Raw genomic sequence first — 21,861 nt, forward strand, 5'->3', positions numbered from 1 at the left:
TAAATAAATAAATAAATAAACTGTCCACTTTTTAAAATAATAAATCTCTTGATATTTTTGACCACTGATGTAAACTGTTGTTGGTTTACATTTAAGAAATCATCTTTCTTTTTTGTTTATTTCTTTCTTATTTATTTCTTTATTTATTTACAAATATGCATTTAGCAGACACTTTTATCCAAATCGACTTTTTTTTTTTTTTTTTTTTTTTTACCAGTAAGGCAAAATTTTATTTATTTATTTATAACATGTCCACCATATTCTAGGGTAAACATGCAGAGTAACTCCTTTAGAGTTCTGTTCCATTTCCCCACTTTTTCTACAATAGTTTTGCTGTTGTCTTGTTTATTTTATATATATATATATTTTTTTTTTTTTTTTCTGCTGCGCTGTTACGGCTCATGAACACTAGTGACGTTGCAGCCAGTGCGCGTTCTCGTGGAGCTTTTCCGGTGGCGTTTCCTGTGTTTGTAAACTGACCTGAGCTGCAATAAAAGAGCGAAATTAAGCAGTACTAAGGTAAGATATATGAGCAGTACACATAGAGCTTCAATATGCATTATTTTTACTGCTCTTTTCAGTTTTGGAGTGATGTGGTATTTTGCGCTTTTAGAGGCCCCAACAGTTAGATATTTGATTATAGAAAGCTACATGTGCACGAAACACGCATGATCGAGTTTAAAATAAAATCCAGCTCAGATTAAATCATTCCTGACTGATGCGAGACATGTGGTGACATGTTTAGAGGTTTTTAAATGAATGAAGCTCGACTGAATGAAAGCATTAGGTGTGTTAGCTGAGGATTGTTGTTTCGTGAGGGAGTTGGTGCGAAGAGCCGCGCGCTGGCATGCTTTTCTCATGCGTGATGTGTGTTTGAGTTACCCTTCATCTGTCTCCATTTATTACAGCATGCATGGATGTATTCGGTGTTTGCTGTTAAACGCATAATTTAAATCCTCTGTCTCTGGCAGAACTCGCTTTTCAGCCTGGCGTCCAACAGGACCACACTTTGTGGATGTCTCCCATTAGCTAACACCCTCAGTCAACTCCATACTCCATGAAATGCTTTGGATGTGTCTCATAAATGAGCAAGGTTGAGAGAAAAAGATCTAAAACCTCACATGCTTTACTATTTGAAGGGGCTGACACTGCTTATAATGATTTGTGCGCCCACACATATTTTGAGTTCATTGGTGTATGGGTCAAACAGGCTCTGACTTATGCCTTTAATTTGATTAGAATTAATTAAATTAATTTGTATGGGAGTTAACTTTGTATAGCAACTGCCAGAAACCAATATTAACATTTCTGAAGACTGAGGCTAAAGCAATGATCCAGGACAGCACTCAGCATGAATTTTGGAAAATCATTGTAACAGCGCTGCATGGATTGTTGCATTTATAAAATGGTGACAATAACAGTATAAGACACTATTTGTCAATAAACAGTGACATTTTATTTTTTTAATATATATTCTATACACATTGAGTTATTCTGCTGCTAGTTAGTTACAGATACATAGTAGTTTCAGACACAAATTGAATTTGCAGTCCAGGTGTGTGTTTATTGGGATTTTACAGGAGCTTCAAAAGTGCTTCATCCAATTAAAATATCAAGTCAGAAATATCCATACGTTAATGTTCATTTAAGCCAAATGCGCATTGGTAGTGATCTAAATATTTAGAGTATGTGTACGGTAAGATGCATAGCCTTTCAAAGTTGTTCATTTGATCACACGTGCAAAATTATATGATCAAAGGACACAAACTTAAAGTGTTGTCTTTGACTAGTGTCTGTTTTTCTTTGTTGTGCGTTAGAGTTGTTGAGATCTTTCAACTTCTCGCTCAAAATGTGAATGCCTTGTGGTTGCTATTCAGTATTTTGTTGTTGTCAGTGTTCAGTCTCATCTTAGACCAAACAATGGCCTTTGGTTATTTTTCTGATGCATTGGTTAATCTTACAGTCTTTTTCCTCAGCAAGTCTATTGATTATTTTATTCAATTAATCTTTGGGATAAACTTACCAATGAATAATTACAGCATCTCAGGTTTTCTATAAAGTTCAGTTTGGTTATATAGGGGACTGTATTAAGATGGGCGTGTTACTGTGAACTTTAAGTATGACTTACTGTAATGTCTAGTGCTGATCGAAATTGGAAATGCATTCGCATTATTTGCTCAATTTTTTCAATACCAGCTTTGAGCATAAGGTTAGTGTAAATCTATATTGTTTAGGCCTATCAGCGTATAGGTAACAAATTGCAAATGGCAGGAAAACGGCGTCGCCATACTAGCCATTAGCATCTGCTCTGGGGAGTCTTGGTTGAGTCTTTGTGTGAAACATGACAGATAAGGAGGCACTGAAGAATCCCAGGCACTGGCTACCAACCATATGTCTGACCAAATAGTCCAAATAAAAGTCTGTTTTGTAATTACGAAGTTAGAGCCCAAGAGTTTTTAGTTTTGTATACTCCTGTATTAGCAGTTTTTTCTGGAGGAGGCCGTTGACTTTTACCAAGCATGCAGAGCACCATTTTATTACATCTCCGTTTAAAGAACTCCCACACTTTTGATGATCAGGCTCGAGATCTTTGGGATACAGTCTCATTTTCATTATGCCCAGGAGCAATAGCTGCTATCAAATTGGGATGAATGTAAACAGTGAGACACACTGAACACAAACTGACATTTTGTATGTAATTAACATCATCTAAAATTTACGTCACACACAGTTTGAGTTTTAGGCTTCGCAAATTCTTTGCAATTTCTGGGTTTAAGTGCTGCCTCCAGTGGATGGATGCCTGTAATAGTTGTCACCCGACCTGATCAGTTTTACAACACTTGCTGTATTTGCTTTGTGAATGTTTCATGTTTCTACTCTTATTCATCTTTGTCACCGCAAAGAAAAGATATTGCTGCCCCATGATAGAGTTCGGTGAGACTTGCGTGACACTTGGTCCAAACTGACGTCTCATCTACACATCTCGCCTGTCTCTCAACCGCTGTCCACCACCATGTCACACATACCCGGCAGCTCGGTCCGGGACCACATGAAATGGGTTAGTTCTCTACATGTTTCACACTTCAGGACATGTTTTTTATTTTCCTATATTGGGTTATTAGATTTCGGGTTTTTGCTTTAATTCTAGCCCCAAATCCATTAGTGCTAACTGATTACCACATAAAGTTTACACTTCCAGCAGCAACAGCTCATTCTTTGTCTTGATTTGTATTTATTTTTTAAGGCAGGGCTGTTGGGTTGTGAAGCGGTGCTGTCCAGCATGGCTCTAATGCAGGCCAGTTCCATCGCAGCTCCTAAGAAAATGATGTCACCCTTGGGTCCAGCTTCAGGCCACGGTTCAGCCCAGAGGGATGCACAGGACCGTGGGATGCAAGGACACATGGTCTTACCAACGAGCATGACCTGCCCTCCACTGGTTAGGAGACACCTTCAAGTGATAGAGTTTAGAGATGCACTGATTGACCAGGGACTGGCCAATTTTCCGCATGACCGTCCGGTTATACTCACATCCACATGTTAATTGGCATGGAATTTCTTCACTTTGAATAAAGGGGACACAAACTTCGCAACCTGTAATACATATAGGGCCACAGTAAACTGTGGGGGAACCAAAGGACTCGATTAACGCTAGGCTGGGACAAGTCGATTTTTTTTTTTTGCCTGACCAAACAATTAGTCTGATTAAAACATCATAAAATAAAAATAACAAACAACCAGGGAAGCACTGAAACTTGGCCACCAATAACTTTTCATGACTTGCATATTAGACACAATATTGATGTTTTTGCTCAATTTCGCTGACAAATTTAATTTTTCGCAATGTTTCTTATTTGTACATTCAAAACACATTAATTTTAAAACATTTATCTTATAAAATAATTTATGCATTTGACATTTTTCTGTCTGAATGCTTTTATGGCACCTCAGCTTCACCAAACAGTCTGTGTAATTATATCAAATTCTTCTTCAAATGCTGAACTGAATTATTTGAAACTATGTACGAATTTGAAGTGAAAGAAAACACATTTAATAAAGTTAGGGGGAAAACATTATATTTATATGTTAGAGTTGGGGGAAAAATCAATACCGTATAATATCGCAATATTTTCCACTGCACAACTTCTGAAATTAATAATTAATTAGTAAATGTTGAAATTAACAAGAACTATTCTTAATAAATTCTTAGTTTGTTAACTAATGAATCTTATTGTAAAGTGTTACCACTATTTATATAAAGTCTGACCAGTTTAATTCTTAGTTTCAGGAAAATTTGATTATTTTATTGGCTTGTTTTTTTATTTTTTTATTTATTTATTTTTTTTAGTATCGTTAAAGTTGAGTTAAATAACTTAATATTATTTAATAAAAATAATAAATAATCATTACAAAGCATTTTTGGTTTTCAGCCAAGTGCATCCAGAATTTGCGGTTTCCTTTTCAGCCCAGAATTTTAATTTCAGCGCATCCGTACACCGAAACTACATGCTTTATTTAATTTCATTTAAATTTAACAGTAATTTACTTTCAGATGTCCCAATTGCTGAAAGGTCTTAAGACCTTTTTTTGTACAAGTTCAATATGTCACAGAATATCGCAATATATTTAAAATCGCAATAATATTGTATTGTAAAACAAGTACCATGATAATACCGTATCGACATATCAAACATAGTGGGAAATGACATCCGTTTCGTTATATACAGCAGCTAATTTTCAGTTAATTGTTATTTCTACCTCTTTTTAGTCACAAAGTACTTCATTTAAAGAGTTCTTTAATTGAGAGAAAAATTGTAACTTTTTTGACTGGGGGAATTGTAATGTTTAATAATTTTATTATGTAAATATTTTTTGCATAAAAAAAAAGAATGGATTTTTGTTTGTATATGCTGTCAATTCTAGTAAAGAAAATTGGTATTGGCAAGTCACACTTACAAAACAATCGTAAAGAAAATTGATGAGCCAAGAAAACTGCAATCAGTGTTTCTCTAATAGATTTGTGGTTAGAGTTGCAAATAAGTTATTTTGGTTAAATTGGTTATCCTGTGGCATCTGAAAAAAAAAAAAAAAGAGAACCACCAAAGACACATCTTGTGTGTGTGTGTGTGTATATATATATGTATACACACACACACACACACACACACACACAGCTTTTGTTGTTCTCTTTTATTGTTATAATTTCTAGGTTTCTTTGGATAAAAGCTTCTGCTAAATTAATAAATGTGAATATAGTGTAGTAATTCTGGCAGTGTTTAATGCATGATTTTCTGTTTTTAAACTGTGATTTTGTTTAAAAAGTGTGTAAAATAAGTATAGATTTAAATTGTGTAATTTTGGACACGTCCTACAATGCGACACTCTCCACTCACTGGTCACTTTATTAGGTACACCTTGCTAGTACTGGGTTGGACCCCTTTTGCCTTCAAAACTGCCTTAATTCTTCATGGCATAGATTCAACAAGGTGTTGGAAACATTCCTCAGTGATTTTGATCCATATTGCCATGATAGCATTACCCAGTTGCTGCAGATTTGTCAGCTGCACATCTATGATGCAAATCTCCCGTTCCACCCATACTTGCCAACCTTGAGCCCTTAGAATTAGGGAGATATTCAATATTGGGGTTGTCATATATAATCACACACACAAACAAACATAAAGAAGAATATAATTAATTTATCTGTACATAGTGTATACATATTATGTACAATAACAACAACCCATCACAACCCAACCCCATTTATGCACATCCAACCCAACCCAGTCCATTTAGTTAGGAATTTTCAGGCATATTTTTTTCTTTTTATTCGCCATGTCTCTTATTTCTTCCTCTTCCCCTTGTTCTTCTTCTTTTTCTGTTCTGAATTTGCCGCGCTTGACTTCGAGGTGTAACCTTTATTAATAGGGACTTTAAGCAACAGCTGCGAATGGAACGGCCACAGCGACCGGAAGTTTGCTGTCACACCGCCGTAGCCAAGAACGTAAAAATCACTAAGCAGCGGTAAACAGGACAGCGCAACGCGGCATTAATTCACTTATTGAGATACAAAAAAATTTAATTTAAAAAGGCAAGAGAAGGATTGCTTTTGGCATTAAATGACAATCTTTTGCCAGAAAAGGAGTTTTTAATACTGTATGATGTAAATAAGTCTAAAAACCTAGATTTACCATGTAAGCAATACTTGCCTTTTAACCTTGAATACATGGAGGAAGACAAATGCTTAAATTAATTTCGTGTCAGAAAATGTGACCTAACAATTCTGGTAGATTTTTTTAATGCATTTAGCAGACGCTTTTATCCAAAGCGACTTACAGTGCATTCAAGCTATCTTTTTATTTTTATTTTTTACCTATGATGGTAAAATAAAATATTTTTTTATTACCTATATAGATGTTCTCGGGATTCCCAATGAGATTGTTTGTGATCAGACAATCATAAACTGATGCAAATTACAGTGTCATATGCCATACCATTTATTTACCTAATCTCTCACGTTGAAGCGACTCCGGCAAATCAGCTGTTCTCCCGTAGTAGACCGTTAAAGTAGAACGTCACAAAGTAGCAGTTAAATTCGCGTATGTGCAATATAACGCCAGAATGGCATTGCCGTTCCACCAGAGGCTGTTGCTAAGTCCCTTTTCGGTCTGAAACGGCGCCCAGTGATGATGGATGGTGTAGCAATTTTGTTGTCCGGGTGGAAATCAGGAGAAATTTGGGAGAAAGGTCGGCCCGGGAGATTTTCGGGGGGGGGGGCTTTGAAATACGGGGGTCTCCCGGAAAAATCGGGAGGGTTGGCATGTATGGTTCCACCACATCCCAAAACTGCTCTACTGGATTGAGATCTGGTGACTGTGGAGGCCATCTGAGTAAAGTGAACTCATTGTCATGTTAAAGAAACAAGCCTGAGATTATTTGAGCTTTGTGACTTGCTGGAAGTAGCCATCAGAAGATGGATGTAGTCATAAAGGGATGGACATGGTTAGCAACAATACTCATGTAGGCTGTGGTGTTTAAATGATGCTCAACTGGTACTAAGGGACCCAAAGTGTGAACCATTGAGACAAGACAGGATGGATCCATGATTTCATGTTCTTTTTGCCAAATTCTGACCCTACCATCTGAATGTCGCAGCAGAAATCCAGAATCCTCAGACCAGGCAACGTTTTTCCATTCTTCTATTGTGCAAATTTGGTGAGCCTGTGCAAAATTGTAGCCGATTCCTGTTCTTAGCCGACAGGAGTGGCACCTGGTGAGGTCTTCTGCTTCAGGGTTTGACGTGTTGTGCGTTAAGAGATGGTGTTCTGCACACCTTGGTTGTAACGAGTGGTTATTTGATTTACTTTTGCCTTTCTGTCTTCTCTAACCAGTCTGCCCATTATCCTCTGACATCAACAAGGCATTTTCATCCACACAACTGCTGCTCACTGGATATTTTCTCTTTTTTGGACCATTCTCTGTAAACCCTAGAGATGGTTGTGCATCAAAATCCCAGTAGATCAGCAGTTTTTGAAATACTCAGACCACCCCTTTTGGCACCAACAACCATTCCATGTACAAAATCACATAAACCCCCTTTCTTCCCCATTCTGATGCTCGTTTGAACTTCAGCAAATCATCTTTACCACATCTAGATGCCTAAATGCATTGAGTTGCTGCCGTGTGATTGGCTGATTAGCAATTGAAACAGGTGTACCTAATAAAGTGTCTGGTGAGTGTATATTTAATCTGAAACTAGCATTTTATTAATTTTATCTTTATTTTTTCAATAAATACACATGAGTCTTTAATAATCTCACATTGTTAAGAATACTACATTGGATATTGTTTTTACTCTTCTCACACAGGACTATTTAAAATGAACTGGTAAAGGCAAAAATCTGAAAAGAAAGAAATGCTGATCAGTTATAGCACCCAGATAGGATATAGGTTCAAAACAGGATATAGGTTCAAAACCTAAAATGTTGTATCAACTACCCAGTTATTAGTATTGCCTTCTGTTATTAAAAAAAAAATAAAAAAAAAACTTTACATCTACATATAAGCCTGTAATTATTCGCACAAGATAAAAACTTAGATGCATTCATTCACTTTGTTGGTAAAATATTATTTCAAACGTGTTTATTTTAAGTTGTATTTTAAATGCAGAGGTGGTGTTGTAGGTTTACAAACATTTGTGATTTATGTGTTTGTGTGTCTAGCTTCTGCGGAAGGAGATTGATTTTACAGCTCCCCGACTGCTGGATGAGAAGGAAATGAGACCCAATGAAGACATGCAGCTGAAGAAAAAGAACAGGAAGTCGGGAACACCCTCTAAAGTGAGAGAGCAGGACGGGCAAGCAGGGAAGGTCAGTGTGTGGGGGTGTAGTGTGTCACAGTCCTGTGAATGGGCTGCCAGCCGGCCACTTATCACACATAGTTTGTTTGAATACACTGCTCTCAGTGAGACATTTGAGATTTCCAGTTTTACCTGGTTGTATAAGAGGGTTACAGAGAGTATTGTGAAAAAAAAGAAAAAAAGACATCGTTTCATCCTATGTGCCATTGAGAGCATTTAAACTGGTTGTTCCTGTTTGGTAATTGTGTGTTTGTCCTGTCGTGGGGGAGGAGATTACTGGTTTTGGTCGGGGGGTGGGGTGTTCTGTTAAGGGAGGGGAACGCTGTAGCACAATAACTGTTATTGTGTTTTCACAACACCAGTATCTACTGTGATTCATAGGGGTTTGTGCTTCTTGTGTAGTTTGGTTCTTGGCTAGTTAGTTTAAGTTTTGGTTCTTTTATGTGTGGTATTTATTGTTAGGTTTTTCATGCGTGTATCTAGGGCTGTGATGGTTTCCGTGACAACCGCGTCACCGCGGTGGTCGGTTGCTACCACAGTTATCTACTGCCACCGGCTGTAGTGCACGTGACGTCACAAACTCTATAGCAAGCATAATACAAAGTTGTGTATATAAGTGTAATAACTGTAATAGTTGCAAATTCTAAGTCTATGGCAATTAACAAATTACCTCAAACACAGCGTTTCCTTTAGATTGGAAGATTTGAGCGCAGGAAAATACAGTTTATGCATTCAGCAAATTAATTTAGTGTTGGGCGATGGATCTTGTTGGGAAAGCAAATACCACATCACTGATCTGGAGTCATCTGCATTCATGTCACCCGTCAGCGTTTCCACAAGTTCTCGTGATCGCAAACGCTGGCTGGTCAGGTTTGGTGAGGCTTCCAAACTGGCCAAATACAAACGAGACAGCGATAAATAAAAAGATGGTAACAAGAAATATGGCAACGATTCCTATTTCAAAGAGAGCATGAGGATGAGGAGTTACTGAGCTTGCTTGGTGGCTGAAAAGTAAACCGGATGCAACACAACCACATTGCGACAGGTTTAGACTGTCTAGTGTCTATACAGGACATTTGAACTCTGTGTACCTCAGTAGTCTACCTCCGAGACAGGACGGGGATTTATCTTGTAATGTTGTGCTGCATCCAGTGTAGCATCACTGATTATAATGAGTATTTTGTCGCGCTGCGTCGCTCACGTCCGTTAGACAGCTAGACAACTTTCTTATTTAGGCTACTTTCTTGTTTAACTGCATTATTTTGTTGATATTTATTTTAGTGTTTTGCAGGCGGTGTTCACTGACAGAAGTGCTCAAATAAACACGAACTGACGAGTTAAATAGGATGTGTTAGATGAGTGAGACAGTCTTGGGCTGATTTTATATACATGTGCATACATATAAATATATCCTGTATATAATATATATAAAATATGTTACATGCATGCACAGTTTAAGTCAGCTTTAATCACGTTTTTTGGTAATTCCATGAATTAACTGACCACGACACTTTTTGCACTAGAGATCGACCGATATGGGTTTTTTCTATAGCCGATGCCGATGCCGATGTTTAGAGGTCAGGGTCAGCCGATGGCCGATATGTGCTGCCGATTTTTAGGGCCGATATCTTGGAGTTTTCCCCTTGATTTGCATGCTAAAATGTCACACTAAAAATAAGTGGATGCACAACACATTTTTTCTAAACCTATCATAATTTATTGAGCACTGACTTGAACCATCTCTTCATTCATCTTAATTTAGTGCACTGCACTGTATTAAAATAAAAAAAATGTATCCAAAGTTAACAGAACAAACTGACCAAGTATTAAATATATAAAACAGGTAAAATATATATATATATATATATATATATATATATATATATATATATATGTGTGTGTGTGTGTGTGTGTGTGTGTGTGTGTGTGTGTGTGTCAATCATTTACATAAAAGTTTTAGAGCATTTACATGTATCAAGTAGAATTTTTCAAGTTTGTTGGAACATAAATGTAAACTTAAATATACATTTAAATAAATACAATTTTAGAAATAAAAATCAATTAAACTGAAAAATATATAAAAAAAATATATATATAAAAAATAAATAACAGTAGTGCTGCAAACACACTAGCAACATTTGTGTTTGGTATAAATGACACAGAACATCTAAGGTGCATTCTAATTTTGAACTTACATCGCAGTCTGTTCATTATTAAAATAAAGTACAGTCAACCAAACATTTAAAAAGTTACACTGGTCAGTTTAAATACACCGTATACCGGTCCTCTCTGCTGTTATGCAAAGGACGTTTTCGCTCATGTGAAGAGGATGATTTTTTCAGTCTAGTTTACATTAAAAAAAAATATTATAGTTTAACATTCAGATACATTGCGAATATGGAAACATTTGGATATGTGCAGAACGAGACGTGAGCAATAACCTCCAAATACATCTAGTCAAACCCGCGCTCGCTCGTCCTCGTATGGACTTAGTGCACATGGCATAATATCTTCTTTTTAACATAATAATAAGGACTTCTCATCTCCCAGTCTGCTGTGAAGAAGTGAGCAGTTTTCGTCACAGAGCTCTCCGTCCCCCTGGACGTCCACCCGTCTGTCGTCAGCGCAACAGAGGATGCTCGGGATAGTTTTATCCACAACTTTTTTCTTATCCTGTTCATAAAGATCTGGCACAATCTTTTCACTTTGACATCTTTCCTTCATCATTATATCTGACAGGGAAGCCAAAATGCGCGGGGCGTTCAAGCTCCTCCGCTCGCCATGACCACTGAGTGTGGACTGAACATGCGCAACTTTTTTTTTTTTTTTTATAAATCAATCCGCGGGTCACATGTGTGCCGAACTGAAGATATTGATCGGAACGGATCACGGATCAATGATGATCCGTTGCACAACTACTATAGTGTCATTTGAAAACATTGCAGTTGCGTTTCAAAATACAACAACGAGCACCACGAAACCATTTAAAGAGGCGCATTCAGCGGTCTCCTTGACAGAAAACATTCAGCAAAGTAAAATGATCTCAAACGTATGGCGTGCTCTCTTCATTTTATCAAACGATCATAATCACATTTATTCATTTTACAGTCCTGCTACTAGCATTTTATTCATACTAAAACCCCTTTAATTCAGGTGAGAAAGCTTTTTTTCCAAGTGGCTTTTGCACTTAATAATAATACCGCTGCAGACGCATTTTCCAGCATTAAGGTTATTACTTGATCGTTAATTTAAACGACGATCGATCATGGAAATTATCAAATATTGACATCCCTAAATGCAAATGAGTTGGATGGAAAACTGTTTATTGTCTGCATCAAACCATGCTTCCAAACAAATGTCATTCACCATTCTGGGCAGCTCCAGGACAGCTGTCTCTCCGAGCGCGGTGCTGTCTGTGAGCGGGGCGGAGTAACGGAGCCCTCAATCACGCTGCAGTGTTTGTTAGAGCTGACAACTTCTCCACCCCATTTACAGAGTGAAATTCTCTGACTACCTTTATCTCGCAGGTCTGTTGTTGAATCTTCCAAAAGTTTTGACTCGGGGTGCTTTACATGCAGTGGCTGCAGCAGCACTTTCCACCGCGCCAATAACGCGGGGCTGCCCGCCGACGTGCCTGACTTTAAATCGGCGCTACTAAACACGGATAAAAAAATGACAAATATCGGCCCGATATATCGGCCGAGCGATATATCGGTCGACCTCTATTTTGCACATAGTTTATTTCGCAGTTTGATACGAAAGATACGCACAAAGGAAGCGCGCGCTAAGTTAAGTGGAGCACGTGTCTGAAGCATCTCCTGTTCAGTCATTCTGCGACTGAATAACGTCACTTCTTGTCATGAGAAAAAGTGACAAGCAGCAGTTGTGAGTGGGTGGCCATCCCCGCCCTTACGTTAAATATTTAGAATACATTAAACTGAAAAAAATTTATTGCCTCCGTTAATGAGCAAATTTTGACACATTTATTGACACTAATATATATATATATATATGTATGTGTATGTGTGTGTGTGTGTGTGTGTGCGTGTGTATGTGTATATATATATATATATATATATATATATATATTAGGGCTGTCAAAAATAGCGCGTGAACGACATTAATTAGTTGTTTGTCGTTAATTACGTCAAATTTTTTAACGCATTTCACGCATGCGCAGTGTGACAAATTATTTAGGTCAGGAAAGTCTCGTCGATCTCTAAATTCTCAAGATAGTAAAAAACAGCGGCGAGCGCCGCGACAAAAACACAGAAGTTACTCCCGAGTTACTCTCAAATATATTCATGCCAAGCTCGATAAACAGAGACGACTTTGGTAGTTGATACGCTGGAGCTTCTTCCTGTTATAGCGTCCTGTGTTTCACACTGCCCATGCGCAGAACGCATACATGCAATGCAGTGAAAATTTGGAAAAGCATTTGCATTTTTACTTGGTTTTACTGGCACTTGAAGCCTTCAGAACGTGAAAATATCGATCCTAAAGTATAGTGGCAGAGCAAATGAACACCTCCTAAAAACAAGAGTGCCCAGAGTGCTGCTTATGTGATGGTGGCGCATGTTTGTGTTTCTGAGTTCATTCTTTCGAGTTTCTCTATGCATAATTTCATAGATATGTGGCTATATTTAACCACTGGTTCACCTAAAACTCTTACACTATCTGTAGTTAAATGGCATGGTTTGATATAGTGCTCAGGTAAATTTGATTAAGTAAATGTTAAACTTTTGAAAATCAGAAAAAAAAGAACCACATATTGATGAATCAATACACGAAAATTATGTATCTGTGTCCTGTTATTTATTTTTTGGTATGCATTTCAGAAAAAAAAAAAATGGTTAGGATTCAGGTGTAATTGCAAATAGTGATTAATCATGATTAATCCACTGAAAATTCTGATTAATTTGATTAATAATTTTAATCATTTGACAGCCCTAATATATATATATATATATATATATGTATGTGTGTGTATGTGTATATATATATATATATATATATATATATATATATATATATGTGTGTGTGTGTGTGTGTGTGTGTGTGTGTGTTATATATATATATATATATATATATATATATATATATATATATATATATATATATATATATATATATATATATATATATATATATATATATATATATATATATATATATATATGTATATATGTGTGTGTGTGTATCAGCCACCGTCACAGCCTATGCATGTATTTTCATACTATGTGCATTTAACATAATATTTCACCCAGAATTTGTAATTGTCACTTTCATGTTATTCAGAACCTGTGTGCATTTATTTATTTTGTGAAACATACTATTTTAAAACCCAGTACACACCAAGAAAGATAACTATAAAGTTAAAGATATTAGAATCCATACCAGTGGACGATATTGTATATTTAACTCTATTCTAAGCTCACACACGTCTGCCGCTTTAAATTCTCCAGCACAATATAGTAGGATGGATTCTGATTGGGTGTCAATATTTGTATTGTTCATCAGCTGGGAAAAAAAATGCTCTGAAAGTGATTCCAACTAAATAGATTTTCTGTGCCTTTATCATTATAGCTGTGGTGTGGACTGCGATTAAAATGTCTTTTATTCATTTTCCTGGTAGGCGGTTGTGGATGAAAATGGAAATTGTCCCCTTTCAAAAGTCCAGAAGAACTTTATCTGTGATCACTGCTACGGGGCTTTCAGGAGTGGGTACCACCTGAAGAGACACATTCTCATTCATACTGGTAAGAATATTACAGCAGTATTGTAAAGAGGTGTTCATACTGTATATTCAGTGCATTAAAGGGTAAGTTCACCTAAGAATGAAAATGTGTCCTTCTACTATCCCTCGAAGCATCCTAGGTGTATGTGACTCTTCTTTCAGAATAATCCAATCAGAGTTATATTAAAAATTGCCCTTACTCTTCCAAGCCTTTCAATGGGATAAGCAATTGTTATCAACAGTTTAGTCTGTAATAAAACCTCCCTCACATGGATCCGGGAGGTGAATAAAGTCCCCCTGTAGCGAATCCATACATTTTGTAAGATAAATATCTAGATTTCAAACTTAATAAACACTTTTTTTTTTCTAACATCTGCTGACTGTGGGACGCAGAAGACATGCACCTGGAAGATGGAAGATGTATGAATCGAGCGCCCACCTCTGGGAAATGTAGGAGCTTACTTGAGCAAATGAAAACCAGTCTCCTCTTGGCTTATTTCAAAATCCACTGACATTTTTCTTTACAAATCCTTGTTTTGTGCTTCTAATTCATGACCAGCATTTTGTTTTGTTCTCTCTCTGCGCTGGTCACTAACCAAGCAGTGCTGATAAACTATGACATCCGCTTGCATGTCTTCCGGTTCCCCTCAGTCAGCAGAAGTGAAGAAAAAAAGTGTTTATTAAGTTTGAAATCTTGATTTTTATCTTACAAAAATGCATGGATTTGTTACAGTGGGCCTTTATTCACCCCTGGAGCCGTGTGAGGGACGTTTTATTATAGATGGGCGCACTTTATTTCACTTCTTCTGAACTGTTGACAACAAACACCTGCTTTCCCCCATTGAAAGGCTTGGAAGAGCGAGGACAATTTTTAATATAACTCTGACTGGATTATTCTGAAAGAAGAAACTCAAATGCACCTAGGATGCTTCAAGGGTGAGTAGAAGATGGACAAATTTTCCTTCTCAGGTGAACTAACCCTTTAATATGTGCTAAAATTCTATGCAGTTCTATGCACTTTTTTTATTCACACATATATTTATCATGTTAGATTGTGATGATTTGTTGGTGTGTTTCACTGGTTTTCACTCAAATGTCTGCCTTTATCACAGGAGAAAAGCCGTTTGCTTGTGCCGTGTGTGACATGAGATTTATTCAGCGCTACCACTTGGAGCGACACAGCCTCACTCACACTGGTACGACTTGTATCTCTGCATTTTATAATCATAATCATTTAAAATTAGTTCAAACTGAGCTGTTGAGTCAGGTGAAGCTTTAGAGCCGCTCTGATATTACGATCATAATGGAAAATTACTGCTCCACAAGTAACGTGTCATTTTATGTTGCAGCCATAGATAGCAATAGAAAGGCCAAAGTTCTGTAGTGCAGTTTTTACGTCAAGTCTTCTCCCTGTACTTTTAATGTTAGCAGCTTAGTTAAATGACTATTTAATGCCTCCAGACTTGTTCTCCAGTGGTGATCAGACACATTTAATCAAACACAGTTTCATGAACACTGCATGAATCCAAACTAATTGTTTGCATGTTACTCTGAAGTAGGCACTAAAGCAAAAATCATGTACTGTACTGTATCCTGAATCAGCTAATCCTTTTTTGGGTGTGTGAAGCTTTTATTTGTTATGAGGACATTTGAGCAAGGTTTAGATTCTGTGTAGACGATGATTGAATTTGCCACTCTGTGCATTTAGGGGTGAAGCCGTATGCTTGTCCCATGTGTGATATGCGGTTTTTCCAACGTTACCACTTGGAGAGGCACAGCCTCACTCATACTGGTATGTGTCGTTACATTGGACATTTCTAAAACAAATCTTCAGTATTTACTTTTTACACATAAGCACACTTTAGAAATGTAATCGCTAAATGTTATTTACATTTAAATCTAATATCAAAGTCACAATTGTTACATTTTTGGATTTTTTTTTCACAATTGTTTTTATTAGATGTTGTCTTTGATGTATGGTACAAAAAAAAAAAAAACTGTAAGGTGCTCTCGTTATTCTTTTAATTTATATAAACCTAAAAATGGATACTTATAAACAGAGTTACAGATTATAGTGCGTCTACACAGAACAAAAACCTTTATTATTATTATTATTATTATTGTTATTGTTATTTATATATATTTTTTAAAGGTCTTTTCTCACCAAGTAGAATGACACAATAAACAAGTCTAAAATACCTGCAAATATATTTTTTGCACCAAAGCTATTCACACCATGTTTTAACTCTCTCTTTCTCCCTCTCTCTCTCTCTCTCTCTCTCTCTATAACCATTTGAGCAATTAGAAAGTTGACCCGCTCAAAGTTCATTTGAAATGATGCTAAAAGTACAGTACTACTACTAGGCTTTAAGACTGGAATTGTCAGAATAACTTTTAGATAAATAAATATAAATCCATTTAAACAGGCTTCTGTTAGCAGTACTAGTTAGAAGTACTAGTTAGCAGAATTGCTGTACTTTTGAGTAAGTTGTCATATTATGTTGTGCAGAAATACAATTTGAAGACCGTTTTTTTATATTTTGTTCTGCGTTTAGGGATCAAACCATATGCTTGCACCATGTGTGACATGAGATTTTTCCAAAGATACCACCTTCAGCGACACAGCCTCATTCATACGGGTACAAGTCATCTCTCACCCAGTGCGCTGCTGCAACTTTCTGCATTGCTTTTGTTCATTTGACTGACATTTTCGAACCATGCCGTGCTACGCTCACTCTGCAGTTCCTTTCTGCTTTGCAGAGCATTCCTTCACATTGTCATGCACATGATCTTTGTTGTCTCTGTTGCCTTTTTTAGCATGCTAGATATCGTCTGCATGACTTTTGCTTTCTCTGTGAGGCAATCACAAGTCCCTGTTGAAGCTTAATATATTTAATCTTCACAAAAAGCTTTTCTCTTTCACCTCTATCTTTGAAAGGAGCCCTGCTGATCTTTGTTCTAACAGCAAATTTCCATGAACAAATGCATGTCATTTTGGTTGGCTTTTGTGCAGTACTGCAGAAGATCTTAAGTTCTGAAGGTGCATGCAAAGTATGGCACCCTTCAACTTATTGAATACAACTTTCTTAGTTTTCCTCCCAAAATTTCATTGATTTTGAGAGGTCTGTGCCTTTATTTTAACCATGCATTCAAAATCTCAGTGTCCAACCTGGCAATCATAGTTCATGCAGATATCTCATAAGCTCATTTACAGATTTCATAGTTTTAGGTTTGAAATGGTGCTAATAGTTTATTTACCAGTTGTCATAATATTTTCTGGACCCCACTATATTGACTTGGCAAATTAGGGTTTGTGATATGGCACAATATTTATCTTTGCACCAATATAAAATGTCAATTGCAACATTTTTTTATTTGTGTATAATAGAGCTGCATGATTAATCATTACAAGATCATGATCTCAATTGAAACATCCACACAATCTTATTTCTAAATTACATCAAATCTCCTGTTTTTAAAATTCACCTTTGATAAAGTCATATCAGTGGGGCCAGTTGCAGTTACTTAGCCTCTGTTAAGACAGGGTCTTAAGTATGAGTGTCATCAACTACCAGTTACCCACATTTAATCACTTTTATATAACCTAGTCTAATCTTTGCTTTTATGTAACTGAAAAATAAATGAACTTGTAAGACTAGACTAGACAACATTCAAAGCTGCTGACAGAGAGAGCATTTATCATGTTTAGGTATGGAACAGACATTTTTTTTTTTTTATATAATTTTCATTATTTTTTTTTAAATAATGTTTGTCAATGAAATTGTCGTGCCACTAGGTGACTACAAGTGAATGTTAAATTTATTTGTCATTGAATCATTAATTCAATAGTAAATTAAACATTTTGATTAATTATCCAGAATTCACTCATATGTTAAAATGCCCATCTTTGCAAGTATAACTGAAAATTAGTTTTTTAAAGGAGTAGTTTGTGCTAAATTATTTCTTTAAAGCAGTTTGTCATCATTATCCTTAATTTATTATATTAGATATATTGTTTGCAGTATATAAAATTACTTTTTTTACTTAATGATTAGTCGGTTTCCTTTAAAAATATGTCAGATTATGGAAGTAAAATGGCTTGAGACATTCTTTCATGTTAACCTTCAAAATGAGTGTTCGTAGCCGTTATTGGCACTTGTGTTGTGAGTCAGTGCCCTATTAAGCTGTGCAACCATATTTCACTTGCTTTTATGTGCTTACAAACATTTTTGCACTCTGTTCTTGTGAAGCATGCAATTTCAACAATATCTGTCAATAATCAGATCCTATATTCACATAAATGTGTTGCATATGCATGCTTTAAATCTTATGCATAATTTGCTCTGGTCATCTAGGGGTGAAGCCGTATGCTTGCTCCATGTGTGACAGGCGTTTTTTCCAACGTTACCATCTCCAGAGACACAGCCTCACACATACGGGTATGAGCCGTCTCTCCTTAGCCTTTGCATTGTACTTGACTTGACTACACCAATGAACAGCTTAGCACTGTTGCCAACTTGTCAGGTGTTTGTCACTTGTTTTTTTGTTTGTTTTGGCAATGATTAAATTGTTATAAAACCTGTTTGAAACTTTGTTTCTACACTAACAAGATTATAACACAGGGAACTGATTGTGAACATGGGTAAACCTTCAAATGTTTCTGGCTCAATATTATTAACAGTTGGCAGCAATGCTTTAATACCTTGTACACGTTGCTTTTTATAGTTAATGGCATAACAGTTTGCAAACATAGTTTGACTGCAACAAACTCGAGTTTGGGCATAGTTACAGACAATGCAATGGGGTGTTGGACATACTGAAAGTTTTTATTCATCAAAACGTAACATTCCGGTCCTCTGTGTTTAGGAGTGAAGCCGTATGCTTGTTCCATGTGTGACATGAGGTTTTTTCAGCGTTACCATCTGCAGAGACACAACCTAACCCATACGGGTATGAGTCAAAGGAGGCAATGCACATTTAAGCTTATCAAACACTTTAGTTTGCATCTTTACCACATGGCGATAACATTTTCAATGGTTCTCAATATGCATTTTAGCTTTATTTGGGGTGGGTGTGAACTTTTATTATATTATTTTTTTTCAGTGCCCTCTTAGTTGCACTTATATTTTATTTAAGTCGATGTCGTCATCTCTAGTGACACAGTCTCAGTAGGGGTGTAACGGTTCACAAAATTCACGGTTCGGTTCGGTTCAATACACTGATGTCACGGTTCGGTTCGGTACGGTTCGGTACGTTTTAGATACAGCAAAAAGAAAAAATTGGCAGATAAATTTCCTTGATTTTTTTAAAAATGTTTTATTTATTAAAACTAACAAAGTATGTGTTTTTTTTACATTGAACAATGATGGAGCTATTCTTTACCCATCTTCTATGGTGTTTTCTTAGCAGCATACTGTATAAAACAAAAATAGCTCCTTATAATTTTTTTTTTTAAAATTAAATGTAATATTGTTGTAGTGGTTATGAACAAATACAAAGATGTAACTCTTTTTATATGGAACTCTATAACGCTTTATATTTAGTGTGTTTTTACTCAATTGGTTCTCTATTTGGGCTTATGTTTTTTGGAACAAAGCAGGAATTACGGTCTGTCTGAAATGGGCTCGTGAAGGAATATTGTAATGGGGCTCAATTACATTAAGCATGTTCTTAAAACCTGCGTTTTCCACTACAGAGTAAGGTCTCATATCCGCGGCTATAACGTAAATGCACCATTCGCTGCGGTGATGTCCGTATACGGAGCCCGGGACGTCACCTGTAGGAGAAAAAAAAGCAATCCGTGGCGACGGTTTTGCAATCCGTCCCCTCAGTTTATAAACCGTACTCACGAATTCATAAACTGTTCACTCGATTTAACAAATCGTGCCCACGGATTAACAAACCGTGCCCACGAATTTCCAATCCGTGCACTTAGATTTTGTAAACCGTACCCTCGGTTTTTGAATCCGTACCCACGAATTCATAATCCGTGCGCACGCTTTCGCAATCCGTTCCCTCGGATTTGTAAACCGTACTCACGGATTCATGCTGCAAACTCCTACGTGTTAACATACAGTTTTATTGAATATTATTATGTGGAATAGGTTTACAGCAAAGTGTCTTAAGTGATTCTCTATCAAGTGTAGTACGAGGTGGAATACAAAGATTTAATAAGAAAGATGCGCATTAAAATCTTGTTCAATTGCTGATAATCTATAATAGCACTTGATTATTATTGTGCAATAAACCTGGCATTGTGACTGACTCTGGAGTAATTTTTTCCTCTTTTGTAAGTTATTTTGGATAAAAGATTCTTATGCATAACCTGTTTAATAATATATAATAATGATACAAATAAAAATAAAGTTATTTTTTATAATTTTAATTTGTAGGCTAAATAAATGAGTACAAGACAGTAAAAATATTTGTCATAAAATAATTTGTGAATTGCTTTATTTTTAAATAACCTTTGGACAGTTTTGGAAATGCTTGTGTACAATTCTTTCTTAACATGAAGACTTATTTTTGTGATTTTATTATACTAAGCTCCACCCACCTCACCCCACCTGCCGGAGTTAGATGCATGTTTCAGCCATAGACAGTAAAAGGTTTCAGCGCGTACTGAGTGAGCGAGCGCCTGACTGAGTAGCCTAACATAAACATATAAGTTGGTGTTTTTTTTTCTTCGGGGGTGTCAGGGGCATTGCCTGTTACGTCGTTTGGGTTATTGGGCTACCTTGTTGAACGCATAACATTATATTTCACACACCTTTTTTATTTTCCAAATTTAATTAATTAGTCCAACGAACCGTTCGGTACATAATGCGTACCGCGTACCGAACCGAAAGCCTCGTACCGAACGGTTCAATACGAATACGCGTATCGTTACACCCCTAAGTCTCAGCCATGGGGTGTGTGTAATGGCTGGCCCATTCTCAGTGAACTGTGCCATATCCCATGACAGAAATTCTCTTTGGTTGTTTGCTTGTTTGAAGAGGTTACTGCTGAAAGTCACTGCATCCAAGAAATATTTTCCCAACTTAGCCCAAAAGTGCAGGGCCGTAACACTCATAGACGTTGAGGGACACCTTGGAGGGCACATCCCCACACAATATTTAGTTTACTACTAATGTTTTTTTTTTTTTTTTTTAAGCACACACTTTGTTAGTTGTTAAAGGGTTAGTTCGCCCAAAAATGAAAATTATGTCATTAATAACTCACCCTTATGCTGTTCCAAACATGTAAGGCCTCCTTTTATCTTCTGAACACAGTTTAAGATATTTTAGATTTAGTCCGAGAGCTCTCAGTCCCTCCATTGAAGCTGTGTGTACGGTATACTGTCCATGTCCAGAAAGGTCAGAAAAACATCATCAAAGTAGTCCATGTGACATCAGAGGGTCCGTTGGAATTTTTTGAAGCATCGAAAATAAATTTTGGTCCAAAAATAGCAAAAACGGCGACTTTATTCAGCATTTTCTTTTTCTTCCGTGTCTGTGTGAGAGAGAGTTCAAATCAAAGCAGTTAGTGATATCCGGTTCGCGAATGAATCATTCAGTTCACAAAATCGAACTGAATCGTTCTAAACGGTTCGCATCTCTAATACGCATTAATCCACAAATGACTTAAGCTGTTCACTTTTTTAATGTGGCTGACACTCCCTCTGAGTTCAAACAAACCAATATCCCGGAGTAATTCATGTACTCAAACAGTACACTGACTGAACTGCTGTGATGAACACTGAGCCGAGCCAGATAACGAACAATAGGCT

The 21,861-nt window shown here is 36.6% G+C and overlaps 1 protein-coding gene across 21 annotated transcripts in view; it reads left to right on the plus strand.

The window, feature by feature from the left end:
• The first annotated feature begins 402 nt into the window (after positions 1 to 402).
• The window catches only part of LOC127968146 (gastrula zinc finger protein XlCGF46.1), a 38,652-nt gene continuing 17,193 nt past the window's right edge, over positions 403 to 21,861 (plus strand). For 8 of the 21 annotated variants that reach the window (XM_052569070.1, XM_052569071.1, XM_052569080.1 and 5 more), the window contains exons 1-10: positions 403 to 519; positions 2,904 to 3,058; positions 3,245 to 3,436; positions 8,220 to 8,366; positions 13,992 to 14,115; positions 15,206 to 15,289; positions 15,802 to 15,885; positions 16,649 to 16,732; positions 18,449 to 18,532; positions 18,960 to 19,043. In XM_052569070.1, the coding sequence (XP_052425030.1) occupies positions 3,014 to 3,058; positions 3,245 to 3,436; positions 8,220 to 8,366; positions 13,992 to 14,115; positions 15,206 to 15,289; positions 15,802 to 15,885; positions 16,649 to 16,732; positions 18,449 to 18,532; positions 18,960 to 19,043 (928 nt within the window). In that variant the 5' untranslated portion in view covers positions 403 to 519; positions 2,904 to 3,013. The remainder of the gene's footprint in view (positions 520 to 2,903; positions 3,059 to 3,244; positions 3,437 to 8,219; positions 8,367 to 13,991; positions 14,116 to 15,205; positions 15,290 to 15,801; positions 15,886 to 16,648; positions 16,733 to 18,448; positions 18,533 to 18,959; positions 19,044 to 21,861) is intronic. The other 13 variants (XM_052569075.1, XM_052569077.1, XM_052569081.1 and 10 more) reach the window with 10 other exon arrangements.

The sequence above is a fragment of the Carassius gibelio genome, chromosome B11 (assembly GCF_023724105.1).
Source record: "Carassius gibelio isolate Cgi1373 ecotype wild population from Czech Republic chromosome B11, carGib1.2-hapl.c, whole genome shotgun sequence".
Lineage (NCBI taxonomy): Eukaryota > Metazoa > Chordata > Actinopteri > Cypriniformes > Cyprinidae > Carassius > Carassius gibelio.